This window comes from Phocoena phocoena, chromosome 11, assembly GCF_963924675.1.
Source record: "Phocoena phocoena chromosome 11, mPhoPho1.1, whole genome shotgun sequence".
Classification (NCBI taxonomy): domain Eukaryota; kingdom Metazoa; phylum Chordata; class Mammalia; order Artiodactyla; family Phocoenidae; genus Phocoena; species Phocoena phocoena.
Genome location: NC_089229.1, coordinates 44911261 through 44927781, shown reverse-complemented (window position 1 = coordinate 44927781; position 16521 = coordinate 44911261). Strand labels below are relative to the sequence as shown.

Below are 16521 nucleotides of genomic sequence, written 5' to 3'. Positions count from 1 at the left end.
TCCATTTAATTGGGTGCTTCTGTACTGCCACATGCCCTAATCCCTTGAAAGTGAACTAATGAGAAAGATGTTTGTCATTTTGATATCTATGGAACTTCTGCTCTCTTTTGATGGACCTTGATAATTCAACCAGGGAGAGTATCTGTATCAGACAAAAATAAATACAAATAAAAGTTCTAATTTACTTTCACACCTTCATAGACAGTCTTATACAGCCCTGGGGGAAAGCACCCTGTCTTAGAAGATTCACTTCTCAAACTTTATGGTAAACATGCATCATTTGAAGATCTTGTTAAACATATTCTGATTCACTAGATCTGGAACTGGTCCTGAGATTCTGCTGCCAATTGCATTAAATATGAGAACATACCTAGTAGTCAACACTTGATGAAACTTGAGGTGTGGTAGAGACCAGGAGGTTAGGAGTAAAACCAGCAGCAAAGTTACAGTTAGTGTATTTGTATAGCTAATTTGGAGACCTTGAGGCTAACTTTTGGAAAGTATTATTAGCTATTATTATTAAATTTCACCCCTGGGGATAAAACTCAAAATTGTGGTCTGGTTTTCATACCTCCATCTGCCTGAACTTACATAGGATGAGATACAAAGCAGTCTACTTCTAACATGAATTTAGAATGATAGACTCATAAAATTTAGAATAATAAACTCATAAAATTCAATGAATTCATCAAACTTCAGCTAATTTCTATTATATATATAGTGTGTATATGTATTTTTGTAATATTATATAGACACTATGTACACTCAGTATGTATATTTATATAATGTACACATATTATCATATAGTAAATACTTATACACACATATGTACACATACACACATATATACATACATACATACACATACATAACACCCTGAGATCCAGAGCGGTGGATACAAGTTCCTTTAGGCAGTTAGCTCTTAGAACATCCCAAACACTTTGTAGCATTTTCTGCCCAGGCTGTAAGGTGGTCAGGCTCTAAGGATGCCATCCCCCACCCAGGAGTGGAATATCCCAAATGCTCCTGCAAAACATGAGCAGAAGCTTTAGTGTCCTTGGACCTGTACCTTTTAGTGTAGCACGCCACAGAATGCTGGCTTTCATTTTAATAACGATTCAGACAGGTTCCAAGACACAAGTGCAAAATTTGCATAGTGTTTTAGGAGGACAAGAAGAAACAGAAATAATGAGAAGGGTGTTACCATTTTCTTCATGGTAGTCTCCCTGCTGCACGTGTACAGTGATCAGTTACACGTCGTGTTGAGCTGCAGAACCCTCACGCTCTATTAACTGTAGTGTTAGGAAAATGGCTTCTGGCAATTTTCAATTATGTCAATTCCCTGAGTATTTACATTAGGAGCAATATTTTTATGACGGGTACACAAAAGATCCCCTCTTTTCAGCATTTCCCCATTAGGCGTACAAAATCTTTTCTTTCCTATAAAATACACTTTAGGAGTATAACTTAGTGGTGCGCATTAGATGCTGGAGCTTGGAGAAGTAAAGGGTTCAGTTCAGTCTCTGGCTCATTATTAGTTCATCCTGTATTTCATTTCTTGATCTAATGTAAATTGAACTAGGGAATATTTGGAACACTAGTAATGGGTTTTGAAAAAAAAAAATCATTGAATAGAAGCTCTCAGAAACTCTTCTGTAGAAAAATTTGGAAAGGCAGTTTCTTTATACTCTCAGAAGATATTTATAACAAAGCATCAGGTACTTTCAGTAATGAAAGACATGGTTCATATTTTGATCAATACCTCCCATCGGATACATAATTCAGCCTGAATGGGACATGGCATTCATTTTCTTCATGGCATTGAGTGACTGATGCTGTTTCAAATGGTAAATCTATATGTTTGGGTTATATGAAGGTAGAGGCTTTTAGTAAAACAGCAAGGGCTAAACTGGTACGGTTCTATTTTAGTTCTCTTAAAGGCAAATTAGCTTCGAATTAATGTTAAAGTTTAGTAAAGTAACACAGTGTCACTGCGTTTTCTGTTTCTATAATTGTGCTATTTTTTAACTCTATTTTCTTCCTTTTTCTCTCTGCCTTTATTACCCCAAGCACCATCAGCGATTTCCCTTAGGAACCTTTAAAATTCACAGTGAGTTTTGGAATCTACTGTTTAGACTACTATAGCTCTCTGAAAATTCATCCATTGTTTAGATGCCAGTTAATATCAGATAATAGTTTGTACTGCAATAAGAAGTGATTTAAAAAAATCAACAACTATTGGGCTTCAGTGATTTTTTTCCCTCTGGGGCTTCAACAAGTATTTGATTTTTTGCTTGAAAATAATGCTAGATAGTTTTAAGCTAAACATCCAACATTGGTTCCTTTGAATGATATATTTGCATTTTTTTTATTGAATGGTGTGTCTATTACTAGTACAGTTTATACTAAGAGGAATTGGCCTTAAGGCACAATGAATCTTTGTTTCCGCTTTACCAAACTTACATAAATTTCTTTTAGGAGCAACCACTCTGTACTCAGACTGTCTGAAGTGCATATGAATTTGGAAATATATTTTACTGACAACTCCAAGTTTCAAGAGTTAAGAATGCTCATTTATAAATAGTACTATTTTTATACTCTCTTCTGCTGGAAATGTGAATCTGTCAATTAAAGAGTGTCAAGGAGCTATCCAAACCTCTAAAATGATTCCCAGCTACTTCAGACTTTTGAAAAAAAAAAAGACTCCTGAGTTCCACGCTGTGGGATGGGCCCAGTCCAGCAACTAATACTCATTAAATAGCTGATTAATGAAAGCCCCTAACAGATTATTGGTTTTTTTCCCCCTTTGGGTGATGATGCTAACACATATAATTAGACTTTGTGTTGTATCTGTGTAAGAAGTTCTATAATTCATTTTGAAAATCCGTTGAAAATGATATTGAATGGTAAGTTAGTATTCTTTGAAAGCATTAATTAAAATTTAACTACTTCAGTGTATAATATCTGTGTTTTATAAATAAACCTAAGATATTCATAGACACTGTCGACTCTTGCCTCACTACTGAGGAATGATGTGATGTCACATTTCTGGCTTCCCCCCCACCTCTTATGACAGTGCCTGTTAGTATCCTTTGTGGGCCTGCTTCATTTGCCCCCTTCTTCTGCCTGTTTCTTAAATCTCAGTGCTCCTCAGATATCTTAGTCTTTTTCTATGCTCAGCATGGGTCATAGTCTACTGTATACATGCTGATGACTTCTTAAATCTGTTCCCCCAGCCCAAACCTCTCCCCAACACATCAGACCTCTATATTCAGCCTCTTACTGGATATCTCTATTTGGATGTTCCAGAGGCAGCTCAAACTCAGCATGTCCCATACAGGATTTGTCACTATATGCTTCAGCCATATTGATCCAGTTTTTGTTTACTGAAAGTCCCATGTTCTCTCTCACTTGTTTGCAGACACCCTTAGCCTGAAATATACTTTCCCTCCAGCTAACTGAACAAATCTCATAACTGACTTTCTCCAGGAAGCCTTTCCCAATTCTTAGGTTAAGATTTGGGACCTCTTTTATATGGTAATAATGACAGTAATATAGTAACATTGGTGTAGTAATATAGTAATATAATACAGTAATGTTATAGTAATATAGCATATTTATCAATACAGTAAAAGTGATAAAGGTAATGATGATGATGATGATAATACTCTATTAGTTTCTTATTGATGCTGTAATAAATTACCACATCCATAGTGGCTTAAAACAACATGAATTTATTATCTTACAGTTCTGTAGGTTGGCAGGTTGACACTGCTCTCACTAAAGTCTTTTCTTTAGGGGAGAATCTCTAAATTTTCTTGGCGTTTCTAATTTCTAGAAGCCCCGTGTTCCTTGGCTTGTGACACCCTTCCATCTTCAAGGCCAGCAATGGCCTCCAGGGTCTTTCTCTCACTTCCTCACTCTGACACTGACTATTCTGCCTCCTGCTTTTCAGGACCCTTGTGATTATACTGAGTCCACCTGGATAATCCAGGCTACTCTTCCATTTTAAGGTCAGCTGATCAGCAACCTTAATTCCATTTGTGGCCTTAATTCCCCTTTGCCAAGTAATTTAATATATCCACGGGTTCTGGGAATGAGGGCATGGACATCTTTGGAGGGGCTTTTTGTCTACAATAGCTAACAGCTATTGAGAACTAGGTATTGTTCCAAGCATCTCACTCACATAGTTGTCAAGAACTGAGAAGAGTCTGAGATTTTATCTTACCCTCTTTGCAAGCTTGACAAGTCAGCCTGCCATTGTTTCTTGAAATTTGGTGGAAGACATGAAACTCTGGGATTAGAGACAATAAAACTTTATTCCTTTAGCTATAGCAGTAGCCAGAGTATCAACATTTTCTGAGCCAGTTCCCTGAGCCCCAATTCACAAGAGCAACGCAAAGAGGTCCAGGTGCTACCTGCATATGCAATGGATTATATAATAGGTGAGGACCCTGAAGAATCTAGTTATTTCATAAATTATGGTATGTACTCCTGTCCTTTGCTTTTGAGAGGACACTATCTCTGTTTTTTTCTATACAAATATCCTTAAAAAGATAGTCTGGAACAAAAACCAGTCAGTATCTGTGCTCTTAAGACATACAGAAATGTGAAAGATTACTTGAGAGTTTGTGTTCCAACAATAGCCCTCGCAGTAACACTGTGAAATAGTAGCAATTATAATCATCTTCCTTTTACAGGTAAGGAAAATGAGGGGCAGAAATGATAAGTAACAAGCCTGCTAAGTAGCAGGATGGAGTTTTGAACCTGAGCTACCTGGCCTCACAGCCCATGTTCTAAGTCTCTGCTCTGTGCTGCTTCCATCATACCATGTACTCAGGTTAGCGCATGTACTACCCTGAGGTTTCCTTCATGTGTGTCTATAATATGTGTACTTTTAAACTTGTTTGTATTCCCCATTGGTTTTTAAACTCCATGAGGGTTTAATGGGACTGTGTCTTTATTGTTCAGGGTTTATATATCCAGTGTTCACATCAGTCTTGCCTATGTTAGGTAATGAATAAGTATTTTAGGAATAAATGAAAAAATATAGTAAACGAAACCCTCATAGAAAGGAACCTTACTTCCAACCTACATTCTCTTAGATAACACCAAATCTTTGTTATAGAACAAGCATTAATCAAGTTGGCCTGTCACCAGACGATGGTGATAGGAATCATTTAGTGTGTTTTTGATGTTTATGCCTAATCATGTCCATTAAAGTAAAGACCGTAAGTTTTGGAAGTGCTTGAGAGAAGATGCAAAATGTGATGATGGCAATCAAAGTAGAGCTAATTTTAAAAATTAAATGGATGAGAAAATGACAAACATTCCTTGTGCATATGGGATAAGTCCTTTGGCATAAAAATTCTTTTTCAGGGAAAAAGGGAATTAGACAAACCATGAAAAGTGCTCCTCCTTTGCAATTGACAGTAATCAGGAAGTGTTGAGGAAAAGTGATTGCAGAAATGAAAAAAAAAGTCTTTTGAGTGTGTGCAGGAGGGTCAGCAAAAACATTGAGTGCATATTAGGGCCTGACGCTAATTCAGGAGAATGCTAGGAGTTTGCGAGCTTAAATGCTAAGCTAGTGAATACAAGTGGTACTGATGAAAATTCTGTTACCGGCTAAAGTATGTAGCTGAAACGAATCCTTTTTGATGGAAATATGCCCAAATAGAAAGTCCATCAGGAGAAAGTGTGTTCTGTTTTAAAGCTTTGAAGGACCAATTCACTCTTTCTTTAAAAATTTTTATTGGAGTCTAGTTGATTTACAATGTTGCGTTAGTTTCAGGTGTACAGCAAAGTGAATCAGTTATACATATACATATGTCCACTCTTTTTTAGATTCTTTTCCCATATAGGTCTTAAATTTGGTGGAAATGTATCCAAGGATAGCAAAGCTTAAATTCCTCTTTGTCAAATGAACTTAAAAACAGCCATTCAGTACCTAATCTGTTTGTGAGTAAAAACAACTTCAGAACATGCACTTGAAAGGAAAACGTTGGTTCTCATTTTATAAATACCAGTAATAGAGGACTTCTATGAATTTTATCTTATCAATATTACTATTTCAAATGCAATTTATATTTATACTAGTCATGTGGTAATTGTCAGAGCAAGGAGTTTTATTTTTTAATACTTAAGCATGAATGCTTATGTAAATAGTATCTTCAAGTGCTAGTCGTGACATAATCAAAACACAACTTTTTTTTTTTAACCTGCTATACCTTTAAAACTTATTTAGGGTCACTGAATAATAAAATGGGAATGTCCTATGACTTTTTTTTTTAAAGTTTGTTCTTCGGTAGGTCCTGTATTGCTTTACATCATAAGCAACATTTTCAATTCAGAAATCAGAATACCTAGCATAACACATTAGCCAACATTTCATCTTTGTTAGAAGACAAGATTCCTCCTCTCTCAAGCTAAGGCCTGTCATGAATCTGATTCCCCAAGGCGAGGATGAACTGGAAAGATCCCAAATAGCGATGGCATTGATTTATCATGTTTTGTGCTTAGGATTAAGTGCTTTAAACGGACCATCTCATTGAATCTTCACAACAACCTGCAAGGAAGTTATCCCCGCTTTATCAATGAGGGGATGGAAGCTGGGAGAGATTGAACAATTTGTTTGAAGTTCCATAGCCAGTAAATGTTAGACCTGGGTTTGGATCCCAAGCAGTGTGGACTCTAAAGCTCCAACTTTTAACTGCTATGTCTACTGCCCTCTGCCAAGAAGGGCAGGGTTGCAGTGCTGGAAAGCTAACTTGGATTGTGATTGAGATGCTGCTAGGACACCGCATGGAAGATAGTATTGAGGCTGAAATTTAAAGGGTGAAGGAAACAGAAGGAAGAGTTAGTGCAGAAGTCTGGGGATTTGAGAGCAGGATAGATCTGGGGTGGAAGAACCAGAGCAAAGTTCAGAATGTGTCTGTCAATCTGGAGGGAGTGCCTCTGAGTGATACTTAGCAGAGAAGTTTAAAGGAGAAGAGCACTTCGCACGGCAAACAGTGAAACCATGGAACTGATGAGCAGAACTGCAGAATTTAATGTTCTTTCTTGGATGGAACTCGGTAATGTCTACATATCTGTTTGGTTTGTGACATCAGGCAAAACTAGTAAGCTATATTCAGCATGACTTGTCACCAGAGGGGAAATGATCCTGGACAACAAACTGCTGATCTGTGAGCTCAGAATCTGACTGTGGCAGGGAGGAGAGGCCTGGTATTGCACATGGTTTTTTTGCTAGTGGTTAGTTAATAATGTAGACTACATTAAAGTCTACTTCTAGTTTATGAAGTTATACATCAGAACATTGCTCCTAATGCTGGAGATTGGATTTCGGTTTGTATGTATTATAAGACCCTGCTTGATGATTCTTCGAACATTTCCACGTGGTTTCAGGGTTCGTTTTAGCATGGTGTTGTTAGGGTAGTGGGACATTTTTCTTGGTGACTGACCTTCCCCAGAGTCCAAAAGAGGAAGCTGCAAAGCTTTCTTAAAGTTTAAGCCAGATTACAGGGGAGAGGATTATTCTAGAAGGAATAGTACATTAGTGGCTGTGGAGGGGGGACTATCAATTAACAGTCTACTACTAAGGTGCTTAGATATTTTCCTCTGGAGCTCAAAGAGAGCTATCTGGGCATATGGGTGGTGACAGATGACATTGGAGTGGGTGAGAACACTAAAAGAAATCTAGTAGAATGAGTTAAAACACACACACACACGCAGATGGAAATCCTAGAACTTTGGTTTTCAAAAATCAGAAGATGACAAGAAAATTAAACAAACAAGAACAAAAACAACAAGAAGAAAGGCTAATCTGGGAAGTGGAGGAGAAACACGGGTATCTTTCTATGACAGACCCTAATGAGCAGTGTGATAAATCTTGGCAGTATCAAAAAAGTAAGAACTCAGGGCTTCCCTGGTGGCGCAGTGGTTGAGAGTCCGCCTGCCGATGCAGGGGAACGGGTTCGTGCCCCGGTCCAGGAAGATCCCACATGTCGCGGAGCAGCTGGGCCCATGAGCATCCACGAGCCTGCGCATCCGGAGCCTGCGCTCTGCAACGGAAGAGGCCACAACAGTGAGAGGCCTGCGTACTGCAAAAAAAAAAAAAAAAAAAAAGTAAGAACTCAGAGGTCTCCATGAGATTTTGTGCTCTTAGTTAGCGACAGCAGTTTCAACATAGTGTTAAAGATAGAAAGTAAATTCTAGTGCACTGAAGGGAACAAGTAGAGAAAGTCAGATTTTTATGGTGATTTATGTAATCACATTCACTAGTATTATATGAATATTTGTTATCTGCCTATAGTTTTAGGACTAGCGTAATTAATTGGGAGCAGACTCCTATGCATAATTTTATCCAGGCTTTTCTTTTAATTTCCGAGTAAATTTGACTCTGAAACATAGAGTTTTCTTACTTCTGTTTTCAAGGCATATTAAAGAGTTGTGGTTGCACACATTAATGGATATAGCCTCATGACAAATTATTTTGCAAAAATTGAGACAGTTTAATTCATTGTAAATAAATCTTACTATCTTCAAAGTTAAGCAAAAGAATATTTCAGTTACTGAAGGTATTGACGGCTTCATTGAGGTAGAGTGACATGCAGTATGCTGCCCATAGGTAAAGTGTAAAATTTGATGTTTTAAGATATGTATACACCCATGAAATCATCACCATAATGAGCCTATCCATCACCCCCAAAAGTTTCCTGTTGCTATTTTTTTAATCAAAGTATAGGTGATTTACAAGGCTGTGCCAATCTCTGCCGTACAGCAAAGTGACTCAGTTAGACACATAGAGACATTCTTTCCTGTTGCTGTTTTTAATCCCCCCTATCTGTGTCCCCAGGTGACTGCTGATCTGCTTTTTGACATTGTAGATGAATTTGCATTTTCTAAAATTTTATGTAAGTGACATGAATCGTACAGCATATATATTTTTTCTTCCTTTTTACTCAGTATAACTATTCCGGGGCTCATCCACGTTGTAGCACGTATTGATAGCTCATTTCTTTTTATTGCTGAAGAGCATTTTATTGTATGGCTATACCACACATTATCCATTCATCTGTTGATGGACATTGGAATTATTTCCAGTTTGGGCGTATTGGAAGTAAACTGTTATGAACACTTGCGTACAAGTCTTTATGTGGATATATGCCACCTGAAGGTATTCTCAAAATATAGAACTGTTTATGAGATAAAGGTATAGAGCAGAGAGACACAGTTAAATTATCCCTCAGTAGTTGTTAGAACAAAATCCAAGTTTCTTCAGTACTTTGATAGAAGGTTATTATGTCTGTAGTAGCGTAATCTCATTTTTAAAATTTTCCTTTTTTTTCCTTCTGCCAGCCGTAGACATGGTTCCCTGTATCTATTGTTAAGCCTGTGAGCATCTAAGAAGCTGCCTCCTGTGCTTGATCCCTCTGTGTTTCACTCTGTTCTCAATCACTTTATCTGAATCTGACTCCAATTGCTCAAGAGTCTTTGTCTGGCTGAAGTACAGCTTTGTTACTCGGGTCTGACTTCTCTGCCCTTAGACCTCTGGAAACCAACCTGTCACCAGCTGCCTACTTAGGTCACCACTGCCTGAGATGGTTGGCACCAACCTTCAGCTGCCCCCTCACCACACCTGCTTAGGCTGCTAGTCAGGTTTTTGCTGTCTAATGACCGCCCCTGGCTGTACCTTCTTTATTCCAAACTCTTAGACTCGCATCTGGCCTATGTCTAGAATTTTCTCTCCGTGCCATTTGAGCCACTCCATATTCCAGTGTTCGGCCTGATTTGTTGACTCAGTCTTGGGAACCTGACTACTCTCGGCTCTTGGAGAACTCCAGCAAACAGAAGTGCCTCTGTTTTGCAACAGGCTTGTCCATAAGTCCCCATGATCCTACAAGTAAACGGCCCCAGACCTGCTACTGCTATTGCCATCTGCTGGTGGCAGGCAGAGTTGGCACAATGTTGTTCTATTGCCTGGTTTGTTCATATTTAAGGAAGGTCTCAAGGTAAAATCTTAAGTAGAAGTATGTCTATTTGTTATGTACTTGCACTTTGTATAATTCTCACAACTATACTCTTCTCCTTTATATGCTTCAGCCACACCAACCTTCATTCTATCCAATATGCTAGCCTCATTTCCTCCTTAGGACCTGTGCATTTTTTGTCCCCTCTTCTTAGAACAATATATCAATACTTCCACAGATCTTCAGACAGCTAGCTTCTACCATTATTCACATCTCAGGTGAGATGTGATTACCTTAGAGATGCCTGCTTTGACCACACTCCACCCATTTCACCCTACCAGTCAATCATTGTCTTACTCAATTATTTTTTGGTAGCATTTATCATTTACTAAATTTCTTTCATTCATTTATTACTTGTTAATTAACCTCTTCTTCCTACACACACCCACAAATAAATATAAGTGCCATGAGAGCAGGGAGCAAGGAGCTTGGATGACAGAACAAACAATGCTTGTATTGAGCAAAAGAGATGCTCAATAAATACATACTTGTATAAATGAATGCATATAGTACCTCTGTCTGCCTGTTGAAATCCTATTTATCTTTGGAAGTCCAACTCAGATACTATCTCTTTCAAGAACTTCTCCAACTAAATCTGTTTTCTCTCTCTTTCACAGGAGTTTTTATTCTTTATTTTTTCTGTTAAGCTGTCATGTTTCCATGTAGTGGATACAGGGGCCATACTTGACTTATCTTTAGTCCATAGGTCAGAAGCACAGGTAACAACCTGGGCTTGGGACTGGTTTTTGAAGTAGGGATGGAGGGTGCAGTGTTGTAGGACTGAACCCTTAACCTGTGGAATCTGATTCTATCTTTGGGTAGATGGTATCGGAATTGAGTTGAATACTGGGTCACTCTGTTGGAATCCAAGAATTATTTATAGACGGTGTGGGACAAACCCTCCCACGTCCCCGCCCCACATGCACACATGTTGAAATTGGCTCCAGGAACCTAAGAGACTGTCCCTGATTCCTTCTTCCTTCTTTCTTTTATGAAGCAATCATAATTCTGAATCTGGTGTTTATCATTCCTATATGTGTGTGACTGTGTGTGCATTTTACCACTACTGTCTGTCTGAGTATATGTGTGAATGTGTGAGTATCCATTTGCAATCGATGGTACTATTCTGCTTGTTTTTAAGTAGTATATGGTAAGGGTCATTCTACACCTTATTTGTTCCCTCAACATTATGTTTTTCAGATTATCCGTTTTGATACATGTAGTGTTAGAATCTAGTGGTAAGACTATTTCAGTTGTTGTATGGTATTGCTTTTTAGAATTATTTCACAGTTTCTTTGTCAGTTATCTCGGTGAAAGGCTTGCAGTTTTCTCTTTTCACTCTTTTCACTCTTCACTTCTCTTTTCACAAAGAATACTGCAGCAAACATTTTTGTACCATTATTTTCTTAGCATCCTAGGGAGTTAGTCCAGGGTTTACATGGGAAAGTGGAGCCAGGTTGCCTGGGTTCGAATCCTTACATTGCTGCTTGCTAGCTTTCCCAAGCAGCACTGAGCACCAGCTATATTCAGTCCTTCTGCACATGCATGCCCTACGTCAGCCTCTGGCAACAAGTTATCAGCTTGGCTTAGATGCCTTTGACTCCGGTGAATCCTGCTGGATCCAGTTCCCAAATGCCACTGCCCGTGGCTTCACATGCAATCACTGCTTTGTACTTATGTACCATTTCTGGTCCATGGAGAGGTTTATTTTCAAGCCTGGAGATGATTTTCAGTTTTTCCTTTTAATATTTTACTTAACATTGCTAGGTGTTTGAGCAGAGAGAGTGCATCAAAGCATGTACTTACTGTGTCACCTTAAGCAAACGTTGATAATACCTCTACAACCTTTTAAAATAAGCACAAATCTTAGAATCACCTAATCATAGATTTTCGGAGCTGGAAGGGATTTTAGAGATCATGACATCCAATAACCTTATCTTATAGGTGAGAGAATTGTGGTCTTGAGAAATTAAAGTGATTTACTGATGTCATATATTTAATTAATGGTGGAGGCAGGACCAGAACTAGAGTCTGCAGGTTCCCTCAATAGTCTTTTTTTTTTGTGGTACGCTGGCCTCTCACTGTCGTGGCCTCTCCCATTGCGGAGCACAGGCTCCGGACGCGCAGGCTCAGCGGCCATGGCTCACGGGCCCAGCCGCTCCGCGGCATGTGGGATCTTCCCAGACCAGGGCACAAACCCGTGTCCCCTGCATCGGCAGGCGGACTCCCAACCACTGCGCCACCAGGGAAGCCCCCCTCAATAGTCCTTTTGACACTACATCTACTTTTTTAGTTTTCTCTATCTGAGCTATATTTACATGTAATATTTTATTTTTAACAAAACTCAAAAAATACATTAGAATTAAGCAATTAGAAATATGATATGTTGGATTTTTAAACTGATGTGAAATGTTTTCTTTTGAACAATATTGAGGTAAAAGCAAGAGTACAGCATTTACTGCACTGAGCTGAATATATTTTCATTAGAAGGCACAATGCCTTTTGACTCTGTAGATTCCTGCTGCATTTGGTTTCCTTGACTTTCTGCAACTTATTAGGATAGGCCCATCAATAATGGTGCTGATACTTCCAACCTCCTACAGCACTGGGTCTGAAAATGAACTGTGATGGATGGATATGGCCAGCATTTACAGTGATAGCCTATATTTCTGCTGTCACGTAGAAATGGCAGGTAGTTTAATTTAGAAAAAAAAAATTACTGAGAAAGAACAAGTATTTCTTCTAATTAGGATTTCTGGACTTTTGTCGGATATGAATTTAGAATCTGACATGTTTGTTAAAGCCTTTGGAATTGTTTTATTCTATTTCTAGATCTTTTAGCTGTGCCTAAGCATCCGTATGCTGCTATGGAGAATTGGGGACTAAGTATTTTTGTGGAACAAAGAATACTGCTGGATCCCAGTGTTTCATCTATTTCTTATTTGCTGGATGTCACCATGGTCATTGTTCATGAGATATGTCACCAGGTATGAGAAAAAGGATCAGGTGTAAGTATGATTGCAAACTATCGAGAATGTAGAATGATTTCAGATACTTAGATTAGGAGCTAAGTTATTATCCTCCCAATTAAGTTTTAATTGTATAGAGCACCATGTAGTTCTTTTTGGAAGATAGGTTGTTCTCAAGTGATGGCACAAACGAAAGCAAACACACGGATCATATTGAATAAGTAACTGTCATTCAGTTTAGTTGGGGAGTGAGATGGCACTGCTACCCAGCAGCCTCTTTGGAGACCCTATCCACTCACTATTCTTTGTCAACCTTGCTGTATTTTCTTGTGATTATCGGTGTGTATATATGGTGAGTGCAATGATGGCAATGATTTATTGCATTGCTGAAAGATGCAGCTGAATTTTGTGTACATGTCAAAATTTGCTTTTGCTGAAATCAATTTGTTATTCCCCTTCTCCCATCACACAGACACTTAGGAAGTCTTTCACTAACTCTGCGACAGCCTCTTCTCAAATGATTGATATTTTTTTTGTCTTGACATGTTTAGAAATTCATATGTAAATTAGCCAGCTTTATCATGAAGCTAAGATAAAATTAATTTCATTTTGATTTTATGTACTTTCTTACAATGAGCAGAAGGTATTACAGATATTTCACAATGCTTATTAGAATCTTGATTCTACTGAAAAAAATAACTGAAAATAAACGTTTGTGCTAATAAAAAGCAATCTTTGTCCTGATTACCAGAAACTATGGATGGTTTTTAAGTGAAAACACCAGAAATCACCGTGTGATAAATTGAAAACTTCAATTTGTTACCAACCCAAAATCTTTTTAAAAAGCTTGAAAACCTTAAGAAAGAGTGAGGTGGAAAATGTTGTTAGTAAAACAGGCTGAACAGCTAAATGACAATACATGAATAGGGACTTCATGATAAATTGTTCTAGGCCATATGACCATTTACCTGTATGTCAGCCTTTTGCAGTGTACCTGTAGACGTTTGTACCTGTCATGCTGGTCAGTTTGGGCATGTGTTCCTTGCTGCAGAGATTTAAGGGGGTCCATTGCAGAGATAACCAGGGCTCCTCTATTGTGCTAAAAATGGTTTCCAGCTAAACATACAATTCTTTGACGCAAATCAGTGTCCTTTTGAACGTTCCTAGAAACGAGTTACATGTAGAGTTCTGCTGAAATAAGAACACACTGATAATTGTTTCTAGAACTGGATTTCATTTGTTCCAGATTCTCAGTTACTTTCTTGTTCTAGCTTAGTGGTGCTCGGCTACTTACTATGCGGAAATGAGCCACAAGCTGGGAGAAACACATAATCATTTCCACTATCATTGCCAAATTATTTTCTACATTACCGTTTCTCCTCACCTATTTATTGTCACAATTCTTAAGACAGGCTTTCAGTTTAAGGGAGAAGAAACATTACTTTCTGATCAAGAACAGAAAATGTTTTAAATATCATTTGTTTTGTGGTCATCAGCATATTCAGAGTTATCTCTTCTTTGTATTTCTATTAGAGATCCTCTTGGGTAAGTGATACTTTATTAATATTGAAATGCTCAGCCACCAAGCTCTTTCCTCTAGCTCCTAAAGCTGTAAAGCTATGATCTGATACTTTTCCTTCTGCTTTTTAAATAACTCACTCCCACATTACAGTCTTCACACTAAGGGTTACTTACAAATGCCTATAATCCTCTTGCCTGATGCTTTCTCATGGCTTCTTCTTATCATTAAAGTCTGAGCTCAAATGTCATCTGCTTAGAGAGAATCTTTTTGTTTTTACAGTCTAAAGTGACCCATCCTCCATTCCTTTCACACTTTAATAAGATCTGAAATTGTATTGTTCATTTGTTTATTTTCTATCTCACCTAATTGTCCCTTCCTCCACAATAAAGTGTCAGCTGCCTGAGAAGGGACATTGTCTGACTTTTCATCATTAAATCCCAAGTCTGTAGGATAGTTCCCACATATAATGTTTTTTTTGTTGTTGTTTGTTTTGTTTTTTAATGAAAAAAGAATTCCTTTAAGCTTTGGTGAACTCAGCAAGGATTTCAGAGTAATGTATCCAGATCTAATCAAAACACCAATTATAAATTACAACATTACTTTCCTGAAGGGATCTTAGAGACTTTTTTGGTCTAACCCTCATTATCATAGAATCATGGAGAGTCAGGTGTGGAGCTTCTTAAAGCCCTTATTAGTTCCTTCAGTCAGCCGATGTCGTCTGTGAATTGCCTCTGCCACTGGAAGGCGCTGCTTCGGTACTTCCTGTGATGAGCTCACCACTTCTCGAGGTAGTATTTTCCATCTTCATCCATTTCAGTCTGTTAGAGGGTCTCCTGCATTTTTAGCAATGTCTACCAATCTACAACCCTAATATCCATCCATTAATACTGATTTGTCCCCTGTAGGGCCATAAGACCCAAGCCTTTTCTTCTTCTATATACTAGGTCTTCAAATATTTGAAGACAGCTGTTGTCAGTTTTTTTACCCTGAGCTCTTTCTTCTCCAGGTTAAATCTTTTTGTTGTGTTCCTTGAACATTTTATTTTTGTTCTTCCCTGAATGCATTTATAGAAAATTAGTGTCATGCAAGTAGTCAAATAAATCAGTGGTGTTGCCACAACGTATTTTAAGATCACAAAATCAATTGGGGAATGAATTCCAGTTGTGATAATCATAATTTAATACATTTAATTTTAGATAAAATAATTCTGGGATAGACGCGATTTTATCTGATGCCCACTCATTTGTCACGGCAGTGGTTTGGTGACCTCGTGACTCCTGTGTGGTGGGAAGACGTGTGGCTGAAGGAGGGATTTGCTCACTACTTTGAGTTTGTTGGTACAGACTACCTCTACCCCGGCTGGAACATGGTAAGTGCACTTTTTAATTGTTTGGAACTCTAAGTGAAAGGTTGATCCTGTGTAACATTGGGCTTATCTTATCATCACATGTGACTGAAAATACCAACCGATGTATGAAAAAAAAAGTTAGCTATCCAATAAAAGGAAAAGTAACCCAAAATGTAAACAGTACTATTCCAAAATATTTTTGTTTATTAGAACTAAATAGAATCTGATTGTTTATACGCTGATTTCAAAATGGTATGTTTTCTAAATAGAAATATTTTAGATTGCAGTATTTGATAACAAAGATAAATTATCCCTTAAAATAGAGAAGGTAACAGTAACCAATGAGTCATATTTTAAGTATATAGGATGTTTCAATATACAGAAAAATGAGAACTTAATATTTCTTCAATGTGATGAACTCAAAAATTAGCTAAAATTTTTGATGCATTATTGCTGTTTTTACTTTAGGATTAAATGATTTAATAAGAGGTCACTATAAAGAGTTGTACACATTATACCCATACCTGTACGTCTGAACCTGAAGTAGGATTTGTTGTACCTTAAGCAGTGATGTTCTAGAGCATTCTAGAAGAAAAAGTAGAGGGAGGGTATGATTTCTATATGTCATTTAATGTAAGTTTTTCATTTCGTATA

At 37.8% G+C, this 16521-nt stretch overlaps 1 protein-coding gene across 1 annotated transcript in view; it reads left to right on the top strand.

The window, feature by feature from the left end:
* TRHDE (thyrotropin releasing hormone degrading enzyme) overlaps positions 1-16521 on the top strand; it is a 390487-nt gene that overhangs the window by 191535 nt on the left and 182431 nt on the right. Inside the window, exons 4-5 of the mRNA XM_065887537.1 lie at positions 12861-13015; positions 15775-15888. Of these exons, the coding sequence (XP_065743609.1) occupies positions 12861-13015; positions 15775-15888 (269 nt within the window). The remainder of the gene's footprint in view (positions 1-12860; positions 13016-15774; positions 15889-16521) is intronic.